The sequence below is a fragment of the Heptranchias perlo genome, chromosome 45, assembly GCF_035084215.1.
Source record: "Heptranchias perlo isolate sHepPer1 chromosome 45, sHepPer1.hap1, whole genome shotgun sequence".
In the NCBI taxonomy this organism is placed as follows: Eukaryota; Metazoa; Chordata; class Chondrichthyes; order Hexanchiformes; family Hexanchidae; genus Heptranchias; species Heptranchias perlo.
The window spans coordinates 1726142-1746395 of NC_090369.1; the positions used below are offsets into that span (position 1 = coordinate 1726142).

The window sequence follows — 20254 nt, forward strand, 5'->3', positions numbered from 1 at the left end:
GAGGAATTTTGGCCAGGACATGAAGAGAACTCCCTGCTCTTCTTCCAGTAACACCATGGGGATCTTTTACATCTACCTGAACCATCCTATAGGAGGACCTCACTTTAACATATCACCTGAAAGACAGCACCTCTGAAGGCAGCACAGATTATATGTTCAAGTCCTGAAGTGAGGCTTGAAGTGTCTTAAAAGTGAAAGTGATACTAACTGAGCATTTCCTACCGGTATTTCACGCAACTCATGCTGATGGCTGGGCTATGGCTATGTAATTTTAATTGAGTCGTCGTGCAGCGAGTCAAATCTTCTTCAATTTATCCTAAAATCTTATACTTCTAAGAATGCTGCTGAGAGGCAGCCATGTTGTACAGAACTCCTGTTGTGATATTGTGAAGGGTGATGCCAGTGGGAGTGGTGATATATCAGCAATATTCTCATCGATCACAATGTTGGTTCGGATAAAGAAGGCCTTTAAAGAAGGCTCATTTGATCTCACCCTTCCAAAAAAAAACAACCCTGCCGTCTCCCCATTAGCTGCTGTTCAATGATTACAGATTACTGTAATCCTCTACTGCCTTGGATCTGTGATATCATCCTCTGTAAATAAGTACATGCTGACACCTGTCCTAAACTTGCCCTTCACAAGCTTGACCCTCTGCCCTCTTGCATCTAAAAGTATTGTTTCGGGTTCACTTTATCCCATGAAGAACTTTCTAAACCTCTGGATGGTCCACTCAGGGGTGTCTCTTTTTGAGGCCAAACAGCCCCAGTTTATCAAATTGTTCTCATATCTCTCCCCTCCAGCATGGGAGATTACTAATGGCAGCTCTGGAGTTAGAAGAATAAACCTGCATTTATATAGCGCCTTTCACGACCGCCGGATGTCCCAAAACGCTTCACAGCAAATGAAGAACTTTTGAAGTGGAATTGTTAATGTACTGTCAGGAACACTGCAGCCAGTTTGCATACAGCAAGGTACATCACACAGCAATGAGATATGTGACCAGTTTATTTTTTAAAAACAAATGTTGGCTAGGGCACCTCCCCTTGGAATAGTGCCATGGGATTATTTACACCCACCTGAGCGGGCAGACAGAGCCTCGGTTTAACGTCTCATCCAAAAGATGGCACCTCCGACAGTGCAGCACTCCCTCAATACTGCACCGGGAGTGTCGGCCTGGATTATGTACTCAAGTCTCTGGAGTGGGACTTGAACCCTCGACCTTCTCACTCAGAGGCAAGAGTGTTACTACTGGGTGGAGACAGACACTTTGGAACATTGTGGTGAATTGAGGCAAGAGGGAAATGGGCTCTGTTGATGGATCTGGATTGCTAGAATGCGGCTTTCTCAGTGTGCTGATTACTGATGTATTTTCACTGACATCCGGGTGAGATTTCCAACTTATCTGGAACAACAACAACTTGCATTCATAGAGTGCCTTCAACATAGTAAAACGTCCCAAGGCGCTTCATGGGAGCTTTATCAAACAACGTTTGATACTGCAGAAAGTCTTGTGCTGTGGGCAATGCCTATTGTGAAATGCTCAAAACTCATTTCAGATGGGGCCCTTTAAAGCCAGTGGACAGCAGAGGTTTTAATCCCACTCCTTTGGGCTGGATTTAAACCAAGGTCCCAGAGGGTAAAGGACAAGGGTAAAGGGTGGTGACCGAATGCAGCAGCTAGTTCACCCTGAGCGGGGAGCACTTGATGCTGACACTGGGTGACAGAAATGTAGTTTCCCCAATACTGACGGTCTTCACCTGCAGGAGTGTTAAAAGAAATGAAGCAAAAATGTAATTTCAAATGAAATGTGTAAAACCATAGAAATCAAATCAAATCAAATTTGATAGAAAATATCAACCTTTATACAGAAAAGAACTCAGTTTTTGTCAGTACAGATAAAATCTTATTGCAATTACTTGCTTAATGTACAGCACGCCCCCCACCACCCACCCCACACCGTGTTTGGTCTTCATAGGTGCAGGAAGTCATCACTCAATGAAATGATGGAGTTAGTGAAGTTTTCCAGTTAACCCAGCTCAGAGCAGCTTAGTTTGATAAACATATCAACTGAGGGCTGTATTACCCTGACTGCCCCGTGTCACTCAGTCTCTGAAGGGATTGGCCATTCTTGATTCAGTTGCTAAGAGTCGAATCTCGGCTATACGGAAGTGGTTTCACTTGGGAATTCACACAGCAGCAATTTACAGCAGCAAGCCACGTTCAACCAGTCTGAGAGGATGAAGGGGAAGACAAAGACTATGGTCAGCTGGTCTCCAAACATTGGTGGATATTCTGAATTCAATAACATTGTTTAATCCTTCTCTCCATCGTCCCTTTTTTTTTGGCAAAGAAGAGCAGAAACCATGGCTGATTAGAATCATTGAATGTTACAACACAGAAACAGCCCATTTGGCCCGTCGAGTCTGCTGGTGTTTTTCTCCACGAGCTATCAAGTCTAATCCCACTCTGCTGCTTGCTCTCCATACCCTTTAATATTCCCCTTTATCAAGCAACTGTTTAATTCCCTTTTACAAAGAATTCATGGGCTCTGCTTCAGTAATAGTTTGTGGTGGAGAATTCCACATTTTAGCCACCCTTACATAAAATATACAGCACAGAAACAGGCCATTCGGCCCAACTGGTCTATGCCGGTGTTTATACTCCACACGAGCCTCCTCCCACCCCTCTTCACCCTGGTTTAAGTAAATGTTTTTAATAACCTATTTAATTCCTTTTATAATTATTTTAAATTTTACCCCTCACGACCATCTCACTGACCTGTGGACTTTATCATAACCCTTCATGATCTTGAAAACATCTATTGGGTCACCCTCCCTTAACCTTCTTGGCTCCAGTAAAAAAGCCCTACCTATTCATGGCTCTTCTTAACTGTAGTTCCTCATCCCTTGTGGATCTACAATGCACCTTTTCCATTATTCCCCACTCTAACCCAAGGGCACTAAGGCCATTGTGGTGCTACTACTGCGCTATCCTCTCCCCCAACTGAGATCAGCTAACTTTGCACAGACCAGCAATGGTTCCTGGCTGGAATAAATTACCCGAAGGATGGAAGGTTTGATCTACTTTTGTCATGTATTCATCACAGTCTGCAGGCCCAGACATGTGGCTTCAACACAAGAGAGCAAAAGCGTGATGCTGTAATCCAATATCTTATTGTGAATAAGGGAGACATCTGTACATAGTTATTGGCAGCTCTTAGTCCCGCCATTGTGCCTCTGTTTCATCCATTATCACTGCTGGCTGTAAACAGCCATTTTGTCTCCACATCTCTTAGCAGTGACACCCATCAAGTCTTGCTTCAGCGAGATCCTGATCGGGAAGTATTGCCCACACCCAGCTATCTGCACTCCTGGTACAGGAGGGTCATTTCACAGTGTCACAGGTGGGAGGGGGTGGGTGGGCTGAGTGGTTACCCCTATGCTGTCTCCAGCCAGCGCTTTTCACACACAGGAACAAGAAGCACTGAGAGGCAGCAGTAAAAGAATGCACATCCCCTTTAATAACAGGGTCAGTGGCAAATTGAGGTTTAAATACAAACATTCAGTAGTGTGCTCACCTTATCCAACATGTTTTGTCAAGCCATCTCCTGAAATACAGAATAAAACTTAAAGTCAACACGTAGACAGGGGCTCTGAGCTGCTACATTCTCATAGAAGTCAATATGTCTACACATTAATATACAACGGGATATCTACTATCCACTATAATGGAGGGGACACCCACCCCCGGCCCTCGATGTTACAATGGAAATTGGCAGATAATTGAGAGTCGGCAAATTTTGGTCTTGCGTGTACTGTATAGCAATCTCCTTGGCATGAGAACGATGACAAGTACAATACATAGGAACAGGAGGAGGCCATTCAGCCCCTCCAGCCTGTTCTGCCATTCTATTAGATCATGGCTCACCTGTACCTTAACTCCATCTACACGCCTTGGTTCCGTAACCCTTACAATAACAGAAGCTGAATCGACTCTTTCTTGGACAGAAGGAGATTGAGGTTATCATGGTTGTGCAAGGAGACGATGTATTGCACAGTCTTTGTCTTGCAAAAACTCTGATAGATAATCAGGAAAGTGCGTGAAATAGAGATTCTGCTGTCTTCACAGGCAAGGTTGGGTTACTGCAAAGGCCCTGCTGGTCTCCTTTCATCCCAAACCCTTAACTCTCTGACCTGGAAGAAGAGACACTGCCAGCTCTGCCAGCTTACACTGGGCAACTAAGTGCGAAGCTCATGAAGGGCAGAGTTTCGGTACCAAGGACAGCTCCTTGCCCGCAAACCATTCTCTTTTCAGTATAACTTGATATCACCTCCAGGTTCCCCTCCAAGTCACATACCATCCCAACTTGGACATACATCAGCCGTTCCTTCATCATCGTTGGGTCAAAATCCTGGAACTCCCCAGATAACAGCACTGTGAGAGCATCTCCACCACACGGACTGCAGCGGTTCAAGAAGGCGGCTCACCACCACCTTCTCAAGGGACAACTAGGGACGGGCAATAAATGCCGGCCTCGCCAGCAACGCCCATGTCCCAAGAATGAATTTTTAAGAATTTAGTTGGAAATGCTGGTTACAGTCCATAATAAAGCAGATTGTACCTGGTCAGTGGAGAGAATGGACCTGATAGAGTCCATGCTTCTCTTTGTAAGACCAATACAACCTGCACTAACACTAGTCTGTAACATTGTAAATGACCACTGTGCATAACTTTTATGATTAAATAAATAAATAAGAGTTAATTTTACAAATTTGCACTGTTTTCCTTATCTGAATTCCCAATAGATGCTCCTCTCGGGCAAAGCTCTGCGCTGGGAGCCCTCATTCATGAAGTCCAACACAACACCTCGATGCCAGTACGATGCCACGCTTGTGACTGTTTTTGTCTCGTGCCAGGGAAGCTGTTACCTGAATTTGCGCTAGAGGCGGAGGCGTTCGATTGCATGCTGACTTGACTCCGGTTCGACTTTCGTTGTTGTTGGTCTTTTATGAAAACCACTGAGAAGCAGAAGAGGTTAACAGCTCGCTGTAAGTACATGTCTGGTTCTCCCAACCCACCCATATCAATGCGAAACTGCCCGCAGTGAATATTATGTATTTGTCTTACCTGTTGGTGTGGTGATACGGGACTGGCAGCCTGAACGGGACATAAATCAGAATTAAAACCTTGAAGTTTACAACAAGTGCACTGAATTGATGACACTAGGCTTATGGAAGTCCCTCTACGATCACTGCTTCCAGTGATCAGAGCGTTCAGAGAATGTCTGCGCTACGATAAAATGTGGGATTTACGTCCATAGATGCCAACAGCCCTCACCAACGTGGTCACTCTTCAATGATGGCTATTTGGCAGCGGGGAGGCATTACGGCCAAGCCTGACCCTTTCCTTATAGATGTGCCCCTTTCAGCAGTGATCACTGGGCAGCAATGATGAACAAGAGATCTGGCTGATTTAGCGCCTTCCCCAGCTCAAGAGGCCACCCCATGCTGTCACCCCAGAATAGATCAGTGAACCATCTGGTGCAGACGATTCAGTTACACGCCATATGTTGGATTTATCCACTGAGGCATTGGGGAGGCACTAAAGCTTTATTTACTTCAAGTCTTCAAAACTTCCAACATTTTGTTTTGAAAAGGAAGAAAGACTTGCATTTATATAGTGCCTTTCACGACCTCAGGACGTCCCAAAGCACTTTACAGCCAATCAAATACTTTTGAGGTGTGGCCACTGTTGTAATGTAGGAAACGCAGCAGCCAATTTGTGCACAGCCAGATCCCACAATCAGCAATGTGATAAATGACCAGGTCATCTGGTTTTGCTTTGGTGATATTGGTTGAGGGATAAATATTGGCCAGGACACTAGGGAGAATTAGTGCCATGGGATCTTTTACATCTACCTGAGAGGGCAGATGGGGCCTCGGTTTAATGTCTCAACCGAAAGACGGCACCTCCGACAGTGCAGGACTCCCTCAGTACTGCACTGGAGTGTCAGCCTGGATTCTGAAGAGTGGTTAGTGCATCTAGGTAGGTACCGTATAACATTAATCAGAGTGGTCTCCTTGACTAGTTTTGATCGCGTATAAGGGGTCGGAGAGGAACCTTCCAGATTTTTTTCCCTAATTGGCCTGGGTTTTTAAATCTGTTTTCTCGCCTTTCGATCACATGACTTTCGGGTGGGGAGTGTATACATTGTGATGCACAAGGAACAGGCTGGATGGATCAGTGGGTCTTTTCCTGTCAGTCACTGTTCGTATCTAAACATGTGACAGCACTGAGCACATGCACTAAACATATTTCATGAATAATTTTTTGAGTCTTATGTGATTTGCAATTCACAAACATGCTGAGAGGTTATAACTATCTGGAAAAGACTGAACAGGCTGGGGCTCTTTTCTCTAGAAAAATGAAGGCTGAGGGGTGACCTGATAGAGGTCTTTAAAATTGTGAAGGTGTTCGATAGGGTAGACGTAGAGATGATGTTTCCATTTGTGGTGGAGACCAAAACTAGGGGCCATAAATATCTCAGAGAGTGGGCAGAATGTGAAACTCGCTACCACAAGGAGTAGTTGAGGCGAATAGCATAGAATGATAGAATGGTTACAGCACAGAAGGAGGCCATTCAGCCCATCGAGCCTGTGCCGGCTCTTTGTAAGAACAATCCAGTTATTCCCACTCCCCTGCTCTTTCTCCGTAGCGCTGCAAATTTTTTCCTTTCAATTATTTATCCAATTTCTTTTTGAAAGCCATGATTGAATCTGCTTCCACCGCCCCTTCAGGCAGCGCATTCCAGATCATAACTTGTTGCATAAAAAAGATTTCCTCATGTCGTCTTTAGTTCTTTTGCCAATCACCTTAAATCTGTGTTCTCTGGTTCTCAATCCTTCCATCAATGGGAACAGTTTCTCTTTATTTACTTTATCTAAACCCTTCATGATTTTGAACACTTCTATCAAATCTCCTCTTGACCTTCTCTGCTCTAAGGAGAACAATCCCAGCTTCTCCAGTCTCTCCACATAGCTGAAGTCCCTCATTCCTGGAACCATTCTAGTAAATCTTTTCTGCACCCTCCCTAAGCCTTTCACATCCTTCCTAATGTGTGGTGCCCAGAATTGGACACAATACTCCAGTTTTGGCCAAACCAGTGTTTTATAAAGGTTCAAAATAACCTCCTTGCTTTTGTACTCTATGCCTCTATTTATAAAGCCCAGGATCCCGTATGCTTTTTTAACCGCTTTCTCAACCTGCCCTGCCACCTTCAAAGATTTGTGCACATATACCCCCAGGTGTCTCTGTTCCTGCACCTCCTTTAGAATTGTACCATTTAATTTATATTGCCTCTTCTCATTCTTCCTGCCAAAATGTATGTGGTTAGGAAGTTGGCTGAGTGAAAGGCGACAGAGAGTAGGGACAAGGTAAGTACTCACATTGGCAGGATGTGACTAGTGGAGTCCCGCAGGGATCTGCCTTGGGGCCTCAATTATTCACAATATTTATTAACGACTCAGATGAAGACATAGAAAGTCTCATATCTAAGTTTGCCGATGACACAAAGATTGGTGGCATTGTAAGCAGTGTAGATGAAAACATAAAATTACAGAGGGATATTGATAGATTAGGTGAATGGGCAAAACTGTGGCAAATGGAATTCATGTAGGCAAATGTGAGATCATCCACTTTGGATCAAAAAAGGATAGAACAGGGTACTTTCTAAATGGTAAAAAGTTAAAAACAGTGGATGTCCAAAGGGACTTAGGGGTTCAGGTACATAGATCATTGAAGTGTCATGAACAGGTGCAGAAAATAATCAACAAGGCTAATGGAATGCTGGCCTTTATATCTAGAGGACTAGAGTACAAGGGGGCAGAAGTTATGCTGCAGCTACACAAAATCCTGGTTAGACCGCACCTGGAGTACTGTGAGCAGTTCTGGGCACCGCACCTTCGGAAGGACATATTGGCCTTGGAGGGAGTGCAGCGTAGGTTTACTAGAATGATACCCAGACTTCAAGGGTTAAGTTACGAGGAGAGATTACACAAATTGTGGTTTTATTCTCTAGAGTTTAGAAGGTTAAGGGGTGATCTGATCGAAGTTTATAAGATATTAAAGGGAACAGATAGGGTGGATAGAGAGAAACTATTTCCGCTGGTTGGGGATTCTAGGAGTAGGGGGCACAGTTTAAAAATTAGAGCCAGACCTTTCAGGAGTGAGATTAGAAAACATTTCTACACACAAAGGGTGGTAGAAGTTTGGAACTCTTTTCCGCAAACGGCAATTGATGCTAGCTCATTGCAAAATTTAAATCTGAGATAGATGGCTTTTTGGCAACCAAAGGTATTAAGGGATATGGGCCAAAGGCAGGTATATGGAGTTAGATCACAGATCAGCCATGATCTTATCAAATGGCGGAGCAGGCACAAGGGGCTGAATGGCCTACTGCTGTTCCTATCAATTTGCACTTCTCTATGTTAAATTTCATCTGCCACGTGTCCGCCCATTCCACCAGCCTGTCTATGTCCTCTTGAAGTCTATCACTATCCTCCTCACTATTTACTACACTTCCAAGTTTTGTGTCATCTGCAAATTTTGAAATTGTGCCCTGTACACCCAAGTCCAAGTCATTAATATATATCAAAAAAAGCAGTGGTCCCAGCACCGACCCCTGGCAAACATCATTTACACCTTCCTCCCGTCCGAAAAACAACCGTTCACCACTACTCTCTGCTTCCTGTCACTTCGCCAATTTCATATCCATGCTGCCACTGCCCCTTTTATTCCATGGGCTTCAATTTTGCTGACAAGCCTATTATGTGGCACTTCATCAAATGCCTTTTGAAAGTCCATATACGCAATATCAACCCTCTCTGTTACCTCATCAAAAAACTCAATCAGGTTAGTTAAACACGATTGTCCTTTAACAAACCCATGCTGGCTTTCCTTTATTAATCCTCTGGCACCACCCCCATATCTAAGGAGGATTGGAAGATTATGAACAGCACCTCTGCAATTTCCACCTTTACTTCCCTCAGCAACCAAGGATACATCCCATCCGGACCGGGTGACTTATCTACTTTAAGTACAGCTAGCTTTTCTAGTACCTCCTCTAGCAATTTTTAGCCCATCCAGTATCTCAACTACATCTTCCTTTACTGTGACTTTGGCAGCATCTTCTTCCTTGGTAAAGACAGATGCAAAGTACTCATTTAGTACCTCGGCCATGCCCTCTGCCTCCATGCATAGATCTCCTTTCTGGTCCCAAAATGGCTCCACCCCTCCTCTTACTTCCCATTTACTATTTATATGCCTGTAGAAGACTTTTGGATTCCCTTTTGTGAGCAGCCAGCCTATTCTCATACTCTATCTTTGCCCCTCTATTTCCTTTTTCACTTCTCCTCTGTACTTTTTATATTCAGCCTGGTTCTCATTTGTATTATCAACCTGACACCTGTCTTACGCCCCCTTATTCTGCTTCATTTTACTCTCTTTCTCTTTTGTCATCCAGGGAGTTCTGGCTTTGGTTGCCGTACCTTTCCCCCTCGTGAGAATGTACCCAGAGCGTACCCGCACCATCTCCTCTTTAAAGGCTGCCTATTGGTCGATCACTGTTTTGCCTGCCAATCTTTGATTCCAATTTAGCCAGGCCAGATCCTTTCTCAACCCATTGAAATTGGCCCTCCTCCAATTAAGTATTTTTACTCTAGATTGCTCCTTGTCCTTTTCCATAACTAATCTAAACCTAATGATACTATGATCGCTGTTCTCTAAATGTTCCCTCACTGACACTTACTCCACTTGACCCACCTCATTCCCCAGAACTAGATCCAGCAATCCAGATGCATTTAAGGGGAAGCTAGGTAAGTACATGAGGGAGAAAGGAATAGAAGGATATGCTGATAGGGTGAGATGGAGTAAGAACATAAGAACATAAGAAATAGGAGCAGGAGTAGGCCAATCGGCCCCTCGAGCCTGCTCCGCCATTCAATAAGATCATGGCTGACCTGATCCTAACCTCAAATCTAAATTCATGTCCAATTTCCTGCCCGCTCCCCGTAACCCCTAATTCCCTTTACTTCTAGGAAACTGTCGATTTCTGTTTTAAATTTATTTAATGATGTAGCTTCCACAGCTTCCTGGGGCAGCAAATTCCACAGACCTACTACCCTCTGAGTGAAGAAGTTTCTCCTCATCTCAGTTTTGAAAGAGCAGCCCCTTATTCTAAGATTATGCCCCCTAGTTCTAGTTTCACCCATCCTTGGGAACATCCTTACCGCATCCACCTGATCAAGCCCCTTCACAATCTTATATGTTTCAATAAGATCGCCTCTCATTCTTCTGAACTCCAATGAGTAGAGTCCCAATCTACTCAACCTCTCCTCATATGTTCGCCCCCTCATCCCCGGGATTAACCGAGTGAACCTTCTTTGTACTGCCTCGAGAGCAAGTATGTCTTTTCTTAAGTATGGAGACCAAAACTGTATGCAGTATTCCAGGTGCGGTCTCACCAATACCTTATATAACTGCAGCAATACCTCCCTGTTTTTATATTCTATCCCCCTAGCAATAAAAGCCAACATTCCGTTGGCCTTCTTGATCACCTGCTGCACCTGCATACTAACTTTTTGATTTTCTTGCACTCGGACCCCCCAGATCCCTTTGTACTGCAGTACTTTCCAGTTTGTCGCCATTAAGATAATAACTTGCTCTCTGATTTTTCCTGCCAAAGTGCATTTTCCAATATTGTATTGTATCTGCCAAATCTCCGCCCACTCACCCAGCCTGTCTATATCCCCCTGTAGGTTTTTTATGTCCTCCTCACTCTCCACTTTCCCTCCCATCTTTGTATCATCTGCAAACTTTGATATGTTACACTCGGTCCCCTCCTCTAAATCGTTAATATAGATTGTAAAGAGTTGGGGACCCAGCACCGACCCCTGCGGAACACCACTGGCTACTGGTTGCCAGTCCGAGAATGAACCATTTATCCCAACTCTCTGCTTCCTGTTAGATAACCAATCCTCCACCCATGCCAGAATATTACCCCCAATCCAGTGATTCTTTATCTTGAGCAATAATCTTCTATGTGGCACCTTGTCGAATGCCTTCTGGAAGTCTAAATACACTACGTCCACTGGTTCCCCTTTATGCACCCTGTACGTTATGTCCTCAAAGAACTCAAGCAAATTTGTCAGACATGACTTCCCCTTCGTAAAGCCATGCTGACTTTGTCCTATTAAATTATGTTTATCCAAATGTTCCGCTACTGTCTCCTTAATAATAGACTCCAAAATTTTACCCACCACAGATGTTAGGCTAACTGGTCTATAATTTCCAGTAGGTTGGGAGGAGGCTCATGTGGAGCATAAACACCGGCATAGATCAGTTGGGCCGAATGGCCCGTTTCTGTGCTGTAAATTCTATGTAATCTATGCTGAAACTTACAAAGGATAGCACATGTCAGATCTTGGATTTAACACGGACAATGGCCCTTGAAATGAACAGAACATATTTACAAATGTTGAGTACTGTTACCATGATGCTTCCCACGAATGATGCCTCCGGCCACAGCAGTGACGATTCCGGCTATTCCAATCAGTATCCCAATAATGGCCCCAGCGGTGAGTGAATTCTTACTTTGGTGGTCTTGCAGGGGGTGGGGGGAGGGCAGAAAGTTGTAAACAGAGAATGAAAATAAAATAGTAAAATGACTTGCATTGAACTACAATAAAACTCTATTATCCACACTCCCTTTCTCCGTACCTTTCCCACTTTCTAGTCAGTGGTTTTGCATGATGAAACCTTGCATGAGACGTCATCTCACTGCGTGGCCTCACTCATCCTAATCTTCTCCCACTGACCTCAAATTAACCTCACAGTCCAGAAAAACTCAACTCAGTAGCTGAGATTTATATTGTACTTAGCTTCATTCCTGTGCTAAGGGGATTGCTGTACAGTACAGGTAAGACCTTTTTTGGGGACCCTTATTTCTCCCCGTTATCCACTGGCAGGGGTCACATCCCCTTCAATATGGCCAAGAGGTTGACATTCTATTCAATGGTGTTCGTCTTAAGATTTGAGATGCAGGTAACCTTCTTTTCATCCAGACTTGCAGCAGTGATTCTTGGGGCTCACTTTATACCACTGGGAAATTCTGCTGCTTTCTGAAATGGAGATGGGGAATGGATGTTTTGTCATCATCAAGGGAAAGGGTGGTCAGTATTGGAGATTGAAACATTTGTTCAGCTTTTGCACCCACTATCCCATCAAACACTCCCAGGGCAGGTACAGCACGAGTTAGATACAGAGTAAAGCTCCCTCTACACTGTCCCATCAAACACTCCCAGGGCAGGTACAGCACGGGTTAGATAGAGTAAAGCTCCCTCTACACTGTCCCATCAAACACTCCCAGGGCAGGTACAGCACGGGTTAGATACAGAATAAAGCTCCCTCTACACTGTCCCATCAAATACTCCCAGGGCAGGTACAGCACGGGTTAGATACAGAGTAAAGCTCCCTCTACACTGTCCCATCAAATACTCCCAGGGCAGGTACAGCACGGGTTAGATACAGAGTAAAGCTCCCTCTACACTGTCCCATCAAACACTCCCAGGGCAGGTACAGGGTTAGATACAGAGTAAAGCTCCCTTTGCACTGTCCCGTCAAACATTCCCAGGGAAGGTACAGCATGGGTTAGATACGGAATAATGCTCCATCCACACTAACTTAATCCCACCCTCAGTGGATAGTTCCCGCTAACTCCAAACAAGACTGCCCTGTAAATCACTACGTAGACAACCCACAATAGAGAAGCCTTTTGTTTTATCAGTTTGATTGAGTTTGAACCCAGGTGCCAGAGATGAAAGGTCAGTTTGTAAGCTTCTGGATGAGATGTATCCAACCTATTGTTAAATGTGAATGTACAAGACATTTGGAACATACCCCAGTCCACGTGGAGCCCCTCTGGGATGCTGGTGTGCTCCACATAGCAGGTGTAAATGTTCTTTGTCTTCGGATCAAAGTTAACGAATGCAACTGTCTGAAAGGTCCCATCACTGTTTGGGAGGATATCAGTCTGCACCACCTCGTGTTGGATGCTCCTACCATTTCTCAGCCAGGTAATGTTGAGGGCCTTTGGATAAAAACCGGTTACTGTGCACAGGAGCTGGCTGGGCTGCCCATGGATTTCCAGGTCGTGGAAGTTGATAGTCACTGAAGGCGTCTCTGAGAATAGACACAGTTACTTTTAATTTCCCGCCCCCCCACAACATTTTTCACTTCAGAAGGCCCTGACTCTCGCTGGGGAATGGGTTCCACGGGTGTCAGCTGCTCTCTGGTGCCTCACCCAATTCTTCACCTGTGAGCCCAGACAGTGTGCATTGGCAGGCTATTTGACCATGTGAGGGCATGGCAACCAAGCCTGAACCTGTCCTCAGCTGACGCACACACACACTCCAGCAGGAGTCACTGGATAGCATTCAAGAGCAGGAGCCCTGATTGATTGCCCCCTCTCCCCAGCCCATGATTGCTAAGATCACCATCACCATTCCATCCCTGAGATCAGCTAACTCAGCACAGTCCAGGGACTGGGCACTTCCTCTTCCACAGGTTCATGACCATATTATAACATGCTTTTACCCACAGGTCCAACAGCAGAGCTAAGTAGCATTAAGAAAAGATAGAAATGGATTTATATAGCACCTCGTCACATTGTTGCAACGTTTCAAAGCCCTTCACATCCAGTGAATTAGTTTGAAGTGCAGTGACAGTTGTTTTGTAGGCAAACATAGCAGTCATTCTGCACACAGCAAGATCCATAGATAGCATAGATGCATTTAGGGGGAAACTAAATAAACACGTGAGGGAGAAAGGAATAGAAGGATATGCTGATAGGGTGAGATGAAGTAGGGAGGGAGGAGGCTCGTGTAGAGCAAAAGCACTGGCATGGACCAGTTGGGCCGAATGGCCTGTTTCTGTGCTGTAAATTCTATGTAATTCAATGTAATCCCACAAACAGCAGTGAGGTGAATGACCAGTTAATCTGTTTTTGGTGGTGTTGGTTAAAGGAGGAATGTTGGCCCAGGACACTGGCCAAACTCCCTGTTCTTCTTCCAATACCTCAACCACCGGAATTATCCCATTTAATGTCTCACATCCAAGAATGCAGCACTGCCTCAGTACTGCACTTGTGTGTTGGCCTAGATTATGGGTCCAAATCTCTGGAGCGAGGTTCAAATCCATAACCTTCTCTTAATTGCCCATAACATAAATTTGTTCAATTTGAGCCATGTGCATAAACAGGCATCGGATGTATAAATATACTCACATTCACTCATTGTTATATCTTTGTTTAACTGAGTAACCCAAGTGAAGAATGATACCAGGGCTAAAAGGGTTAAATTACTGAGGACAGCTTGCATAAACTAGACTTGTATTCCCTCGAGTATAGAAGATTAAGGGGTGATCTAATTGAGGTGTGTAAGATGATTAAAGGATTTGATAGGGTAGATGGAAAGAAACTATTTCCTCTGGTGGAGAGATCCAGAACAAGGGGGCTTAACCTTAAAATTAGAGCAAGGCCGTTCAGGGGTGATGTCAGGAAGCACTTCTTCACACAAAGGGGAGTGGAAATCTGGAACTCTCTCCCCCAAAAAGCTGTTGAGGCTGGGGGGGTCAATTGAAGATTTCAAAACTGAGATTGATAGATTTCTATTGGGTAAGGGTATTGAGGCGGATAGATGGAGTTAAGATACAGATCATGAACGGCAGAACAGGCTTGAGGGGCTGAATGGCCTCCTATTCCTATGTAAGGACCAAGACTCAGAGTAGGGCACCCTGAAATTTGAAAAGGCTAGAAAGAAGTTGAGGTGAATCAGGAAGTGGTGATTATCATGACACCAAGCTTGGGTTTTCAAAAAAGCCTGCAGATTTTAGGAGGGAAACCACAAGGACACAGAAGGGTCTGACATGGAGCCCAGGTCTAGGCCTGACCAGATGTTTCACCTTTCCGATCGAGGGTGGCAGCTCCGGCCTTCAGGAGCCGACTGAGAAAATTTATGTTGTCCTGCATCTCATTCTGGGTGTTCCGCAGGGCTTTTGGATCCTTATTCAAACTGTCAACTTCACTTTTCACTGTTGGGTTCTCGACGATGAACCGGCTCTTCTCAGTGTCGAAGCGACTAAGTTGGTTTGTATTGTAAGCCATGCTCCACGAACAACCAGTTACATCTTTCAGAGAGACTGCTGCTCGGTCGCATACCAGCAATTGTTGCACCACATCTGGCGGGGGAAATAGGGACACGACAGAGGATATAAGCTGTTTCTGACGGGAGAACTGACCGAATACAGTAATAATAGGAAAAGGCAAATCATAGAATGATACAGCGCAGAAGACCATTCGGCCCATCATGCCTGTGCCGGCTCTTTTGAAAGAGCTATCCATTTAGTCCCACTACCTTTCCCCATAGCCCTGCAAATTCCCCCCTTCAAGTTTTTAATCTGATTCCCTTTTGAAAGTTATTATTGAATCTGCTTCCACCACCCTTTCAGGCAGCGCATTCCAGACCATAACAAATATAATGCTTCAGACGCTAACTGCACTACACCAGGATGTCAGCTACTTGGGCTGAAATCATCCTGTGGGATATTAAATGACTTGTATTTACACATTGGTGTCTTATTACATCTCTCAAAAACATTCTAAAGCACTTCACATTCAGAGGGTTATTTTGAAGAGCAGTGTCTCCTGTTATGTGGGCAATCAAGGCAGCCATTTTGCACTTGGCAAATCCCAGATAGCAATGAGATGATGGACCAGTTAATCTGGGGGGGTTTTTTGAGGGAGGAATATTGACCAGGACACGGGAAGAACTACCTGCTGTTCTCATTGTAGAGTCATGAGATCATTTACGTCTACCTGAACAGGCCGACGGGGTCTCGGTCGAACATCTCATCCAAAAGGCCGCACCTCCAACAATCCAGCACGCCCTCAGATATCCCCCGAGGTTCTGATATTATTTACAGGGGATCCCCAGGAATGAGTCAGTACTTACAAGAGGCTGATAGAAATGTGCTGCTATTTCCAGGCAATCTCCGGGAATGTGTCAGTATTCACAGTAGATTATGTCAATGTTTACAAGGGTTCCCTGCAGTGTGTCAGCATTTATTTGGGGGGGGGGGCGTCCCTGGGATTGTATCAATATTTATAGGGGGAGCCCTGGGAATGTGTCAGTATTTACAGGGGGTTCCCGGTAGTGTATCAGTATTCATATGGGTCTCTGGGAGTGTGTCAGTATTTACAAATGGTTCCCAAGAGTGTAACTGTTTACAGGGGTTCCTAGGATTGTATCATTATTTACAGAGGATATGTGGGAGTGGTGTCATTATTTACAGAGGATATGTGGGAGTGGTGTCATTATTTACAGAGGATATGTGGGAGTGGTGTCATTATTTACAGAGGATATGTGGGAGTGGTGTCATTATTTACAGAGGATATGTGGGAGTGGTGTCATTATTTACAGAGGATATGTGGGAGTGGTGTCATTATTTACAGAGGATATGTGGGAGTGGTGTCATTATTTACAGAGGATATGTGGGAGTGTTGTCATTATTTACAGAGGATATGTGGGAGTGGTGTCATTATTTACAGAGGATATGTGGGAGTGGTGTCATTATTTACAGAGGATATGTGGGAGTGGTGTCATTATTTACAGAGGATATGTGGGAGTGGTGTCATTATTTACAGAGGATATGTGGGAGTGGTGTCATTATTTACAGAGGATATGTGGGAGTGGTGTCATTATTTACAGAGGATATGTGGGAGTGGTGTCATTATTTACAGAGGATATGTGGGAGTGTTGTCATTATTTACAGAGGATATGTGGGAGTGGTGTCATTATTTACAGAGGATATGTGGGAGTGTTGTCATTATTTACAGAGGATATGTGGGAGTGTTGTCATTATTTACAGAGGATATGTGGGAGTGTTGTCATTATTTACAGAGGATATGTGGGAGTGTTGTCATTATTTACAGAGGATATGTGGGAGTGTTGTCATTATTTACAGAGGATATGTGGGAGTGGTGTCATTATTTACAGAGGATATGTGGGAGTGTTGTCATTATTTACAGAGGATATGTGGGAGTGTTGTCATTATTTACAGAGGATATGTGGGAGTGTTGTCATTATTTACAGAGGATATGTGGGAGTGTTGTCATTATTTACAGAGGATATGTGGGAGTGGTGTCATTATTTACAGAGGATATGTGGGAGTGGTGTCATTATTTACAGAGGATATGTGGGAGTGTTGTCATTATTTACAGAGGATATGTGGGAGTGTTGTCATTATTTACAGAGGATATGTGGGAGTGTTGTCATTATTTACAGAGGATATGTGGGAGTGTTGTCATTATTTACAGAGGATATATGGGAGTGTTGTCATTATTTACAGAGGATATATGGGGTGTTGTCATTATTTACAGAGGATATGTGGGAGTGTTGTCATTATTTACAGAGGATATGTGAGAGTGTTGTCATTATTTACAGAGGATATGTGGGAGTGGTGTCATTATTTACAGAGGATATGTGGGAGTGGTGTCATTATTTACAGAGGATATGTGGGAGTGTTGTCATTATTTACAGAGGATATATGGGAGTGTTGTCATTATTTACAGAGGATATATGGGAGTGTTGTCATTATTTACAGAGGATATGTGGGAGTGTTGTCATTATTTACAGAGGCTATGTGGGAGTGTTGTCATTATTTACAGAGGATATGTGGGAGTGTTGTCATTATTTACAGAGGATATGTGGGAGTGTTGTCATTATTTACAGAGGATATGTGGGAGTGTTGTCATTATTTACAGAGGATATGTGGGAGTGTTGTCATTATTTACAGAGGATATGTGGGAGTGTTGTCATTATTTACAGAGGAAATATGGGAATGGTGTCATTATTTACAGAGGATATGTGGGAGTGTTGTCATTATTTACAGAGGATATGTGGGAGTGGTGTCATTATTTACAGAGGATATGTGGGAGTGTGACATTATTTAAGAGGGTTTCAGGGAGTATGTAATTAGTTACAGGGAATTCCTCCCTCAACTATTTACAATCTATATCAATGACTTGGATGAAGGGACCAAATGTATGGTTGCTAAATTTACTGATGACACAAAGGTAGGTAGGAAAGTAAGTTCTGAAGATTCCTGGGATGAGGGGTTACCTTATGAGGAAAGGTTGGACAAGTTGGGCCTGTATACACAGGAGTTTAGAAGAATGAGAGGTGATCTTATTGAAACATATAAAATCCTGAGGGGACTAGAGGGGGTAGATGCTGAGGGGATGTTTCCCCTTGTGGGAGAAACTAGAACTCGGGGCCACAGTTTAAAAATAAGGGGTCTCCCATTTAAGATGGAAATGAGGAGAAATTTTTTCTCTCAGAGGGTCGTGAGTCTGTGGAACTCCCTTCCCCAGAGAGCGGTGGAGGCAGGGTCATTGAATATTTTTAAGGATGAGTTGGATAGATTCCTGATTAAAACAAGGTAGACAGGAAAGTAGGGTTGAGGTCACAATCAGATCAGCCATGATCTTATCAAATGGCAGAGCAGGCTCGAGGGGCCGAATGGCCTGCTCCTGCTCTTAATTGGTATGTTGGTAATTTCTCTGTATTTAAAGAGGATATCTGGGAGTGCATCTCTGTTTACGTTTCCCTGGGAGTGTGTCAGTATCTACCGGAGCCGCTAATACAAAACACTCTGAAAACCTCTCATACTAGAAATGAAAAGCGCACACACACACACACACACAGAGTCTAAATCTTACCCAATCCTGAAGTCCAACTCAGGAGGCAACAGAAGCAGAACGTAGCTGGAAAGATTGCAGTCTTGGTTCTAACGTTACGGAGATGTAGCATGGCTGGAATTAACATTCAACTCGGGCAGCGCTGAACAGCAGCAAATCACAGCTATATCAAGTGATTCGGACAAATCCTCCGCCAAATCGAAATATTTCTGGGGAGAATTAAAGGAACAGTTGTTCACCTCTGAGGAAAATCCAATCACATTAAAGTTGGGAAACACCGTCTCCGATATTTACATTGAAAGAACAGTGAAGACCTTTACACTTGCTCTAGGGCAGTAGGAGATCGCCCAGCCCAGTGCATTATTTAATGAATTTCGATCAATGTGATTCTTAGGGTTGCACAAGGAGTTAAGAGTATCGGATTAATCACAACACTTATCTGATGATGTTAATCATTCACCAGAAGCAACAATAACAGCTGTGACGCGCTGCACAATCCCAAACACGTTTGTGTAGTTCCCCCATTTCATAATAAAGTATTTGCATACCTGTGGGTTTTTTTATAGAACTGGCTGATCTCTGTGGCGTTGCTCATGGGCAGCCTGCAGCGTGGTTGTGGTGAGTAGCGGCGTTTAACCCATCTTGTCCCTTTAAGGGTCAGGAAGTACCCGTGGGGAAGTGGTCTAAATGTGCACGGCATGAGGTTATTTACAGGAAAAATTGCTGAGCGAAGTTTCTGTAAATTGACTGCTGTTCTCTTTCTCTCCTTATCTTTCTTTTTTCTAGTGTCAGCTTGGCTCAGTTAGTGGTACTTGAGTCAGACGGGTCAGGCGCCACTAATAACTTGAACACATAGTCTAGGCTTGACACATCAGTGCAGTACTGAGTGAGTGCTGCACTGTCGAAGGTGCCGTCTTTTTGATGAGGCATTAAACCGAGTCCAGGTCTGTCTGTTCAAATGGACCGAAAAGACCCCACAGCTCCATATGAAACGCTCTCTCACTGTCCGCTCCACTGTTCAACTAACACTCCCAAAAACTGATTTACTGGTCATTCATTCATTTGCCATTTGTAGGATCCTGCTGTGCGCAAAATTAGTTGCAAAGTTTTCCCACATAACAACAGTGTCTGCACTTCTACAGTAACCTATTGGCTGTAAAATGGTTTGGAACACCCTGGAGATGTGAAGGGTGCTACATAAACGAGACTTCTCTCTTTCCCTTATCTCTCTCTCTCTCTTGCTGTCTTTTTCTTTGTTTCTTTCATTTGCTTTTTCTTTGTTTATTTTTCTTTCTCTCCCCATTCTTCTTTATTTCTTTCTCTTTCAGCTATCTTTTTCTCGCTTTCTTTTTCATTTTTTCCCCTTTCTATCCAATGCCAATATCATTTACTTCCCCCTTCCGCATTATCACCCATGCTCTGCCCCTGCCCCACTCAGAAAA

General features: G+C 44.0%; 1 protein-coding gene across 2 annotated transcripts; it reads right to left on the reverse strand.

Annotated features, from left to right (window-relative positions):
• Window positions 1-1840: 1840 nt before the first annotated feature.
• On the reverse strand, window positions 1841-19715 carry LOC137306795 (rano class II histocompatibility antigen, A beta chain-like). Of its 2 annotated transcripts, none has more exons than XM_067976177.1 (9): window positions 19361-19715; window positions 18834-19021; window positions 15017-15292; window positions 12956-13237; window positions 11549-11659; window positions 5129-5158; window positions 4930-5019; window positions 3579-3608; window positions 1841-2230 (listed from the first exon to the last, which is right to left on the reverse strand). In XM_067976177.1, exons 2-8 carry the CDS (start codon window positions 18937-18939, stop codon window positions 3580-3582), a joined length of 924 nt encoding a protein of 307 aa, XP_067832278.1. In that variant the 5' UTR covers window positions 18940-19021; window positions 19361-19715; the 3' UTR covers window positions 1841-2230; window position 3579. The 2 variants fall into 2 exon arrangements, with proteins under 2 accessions (XP_067832278.1, XP_067832279.1); XM_067976178.1 differs by lacking the exon at window positions 19361-19715 and adding an exon at window positions 19127-19263.
• Window positions 19716-20254: the final 539 nt, after the last annotated feature.

Coding starts and splice junctions, on each gene's coding strand:
- LOC137306795 (XM_067976177.1), bottom strand. CDS start 18,939: ATGTTAATTCCAGCCATGCTACATCTCCGTAACGTTAGAACCAAGACT. Junction 5,159..11,548: donor CATTCGTGGGAAGCATCATG/GTAACAGTACTC, acceptor TGTCCCGTTCAG/GCTGCCAGTCCCGTATCACC. Junction 3,609..4,929: donor CGCCTCTAGCGCAAATTCAG/GTAACAGCTTCC, acceptor TCTGTATTTCAG/GAGATGGCTTGACAAAACAT.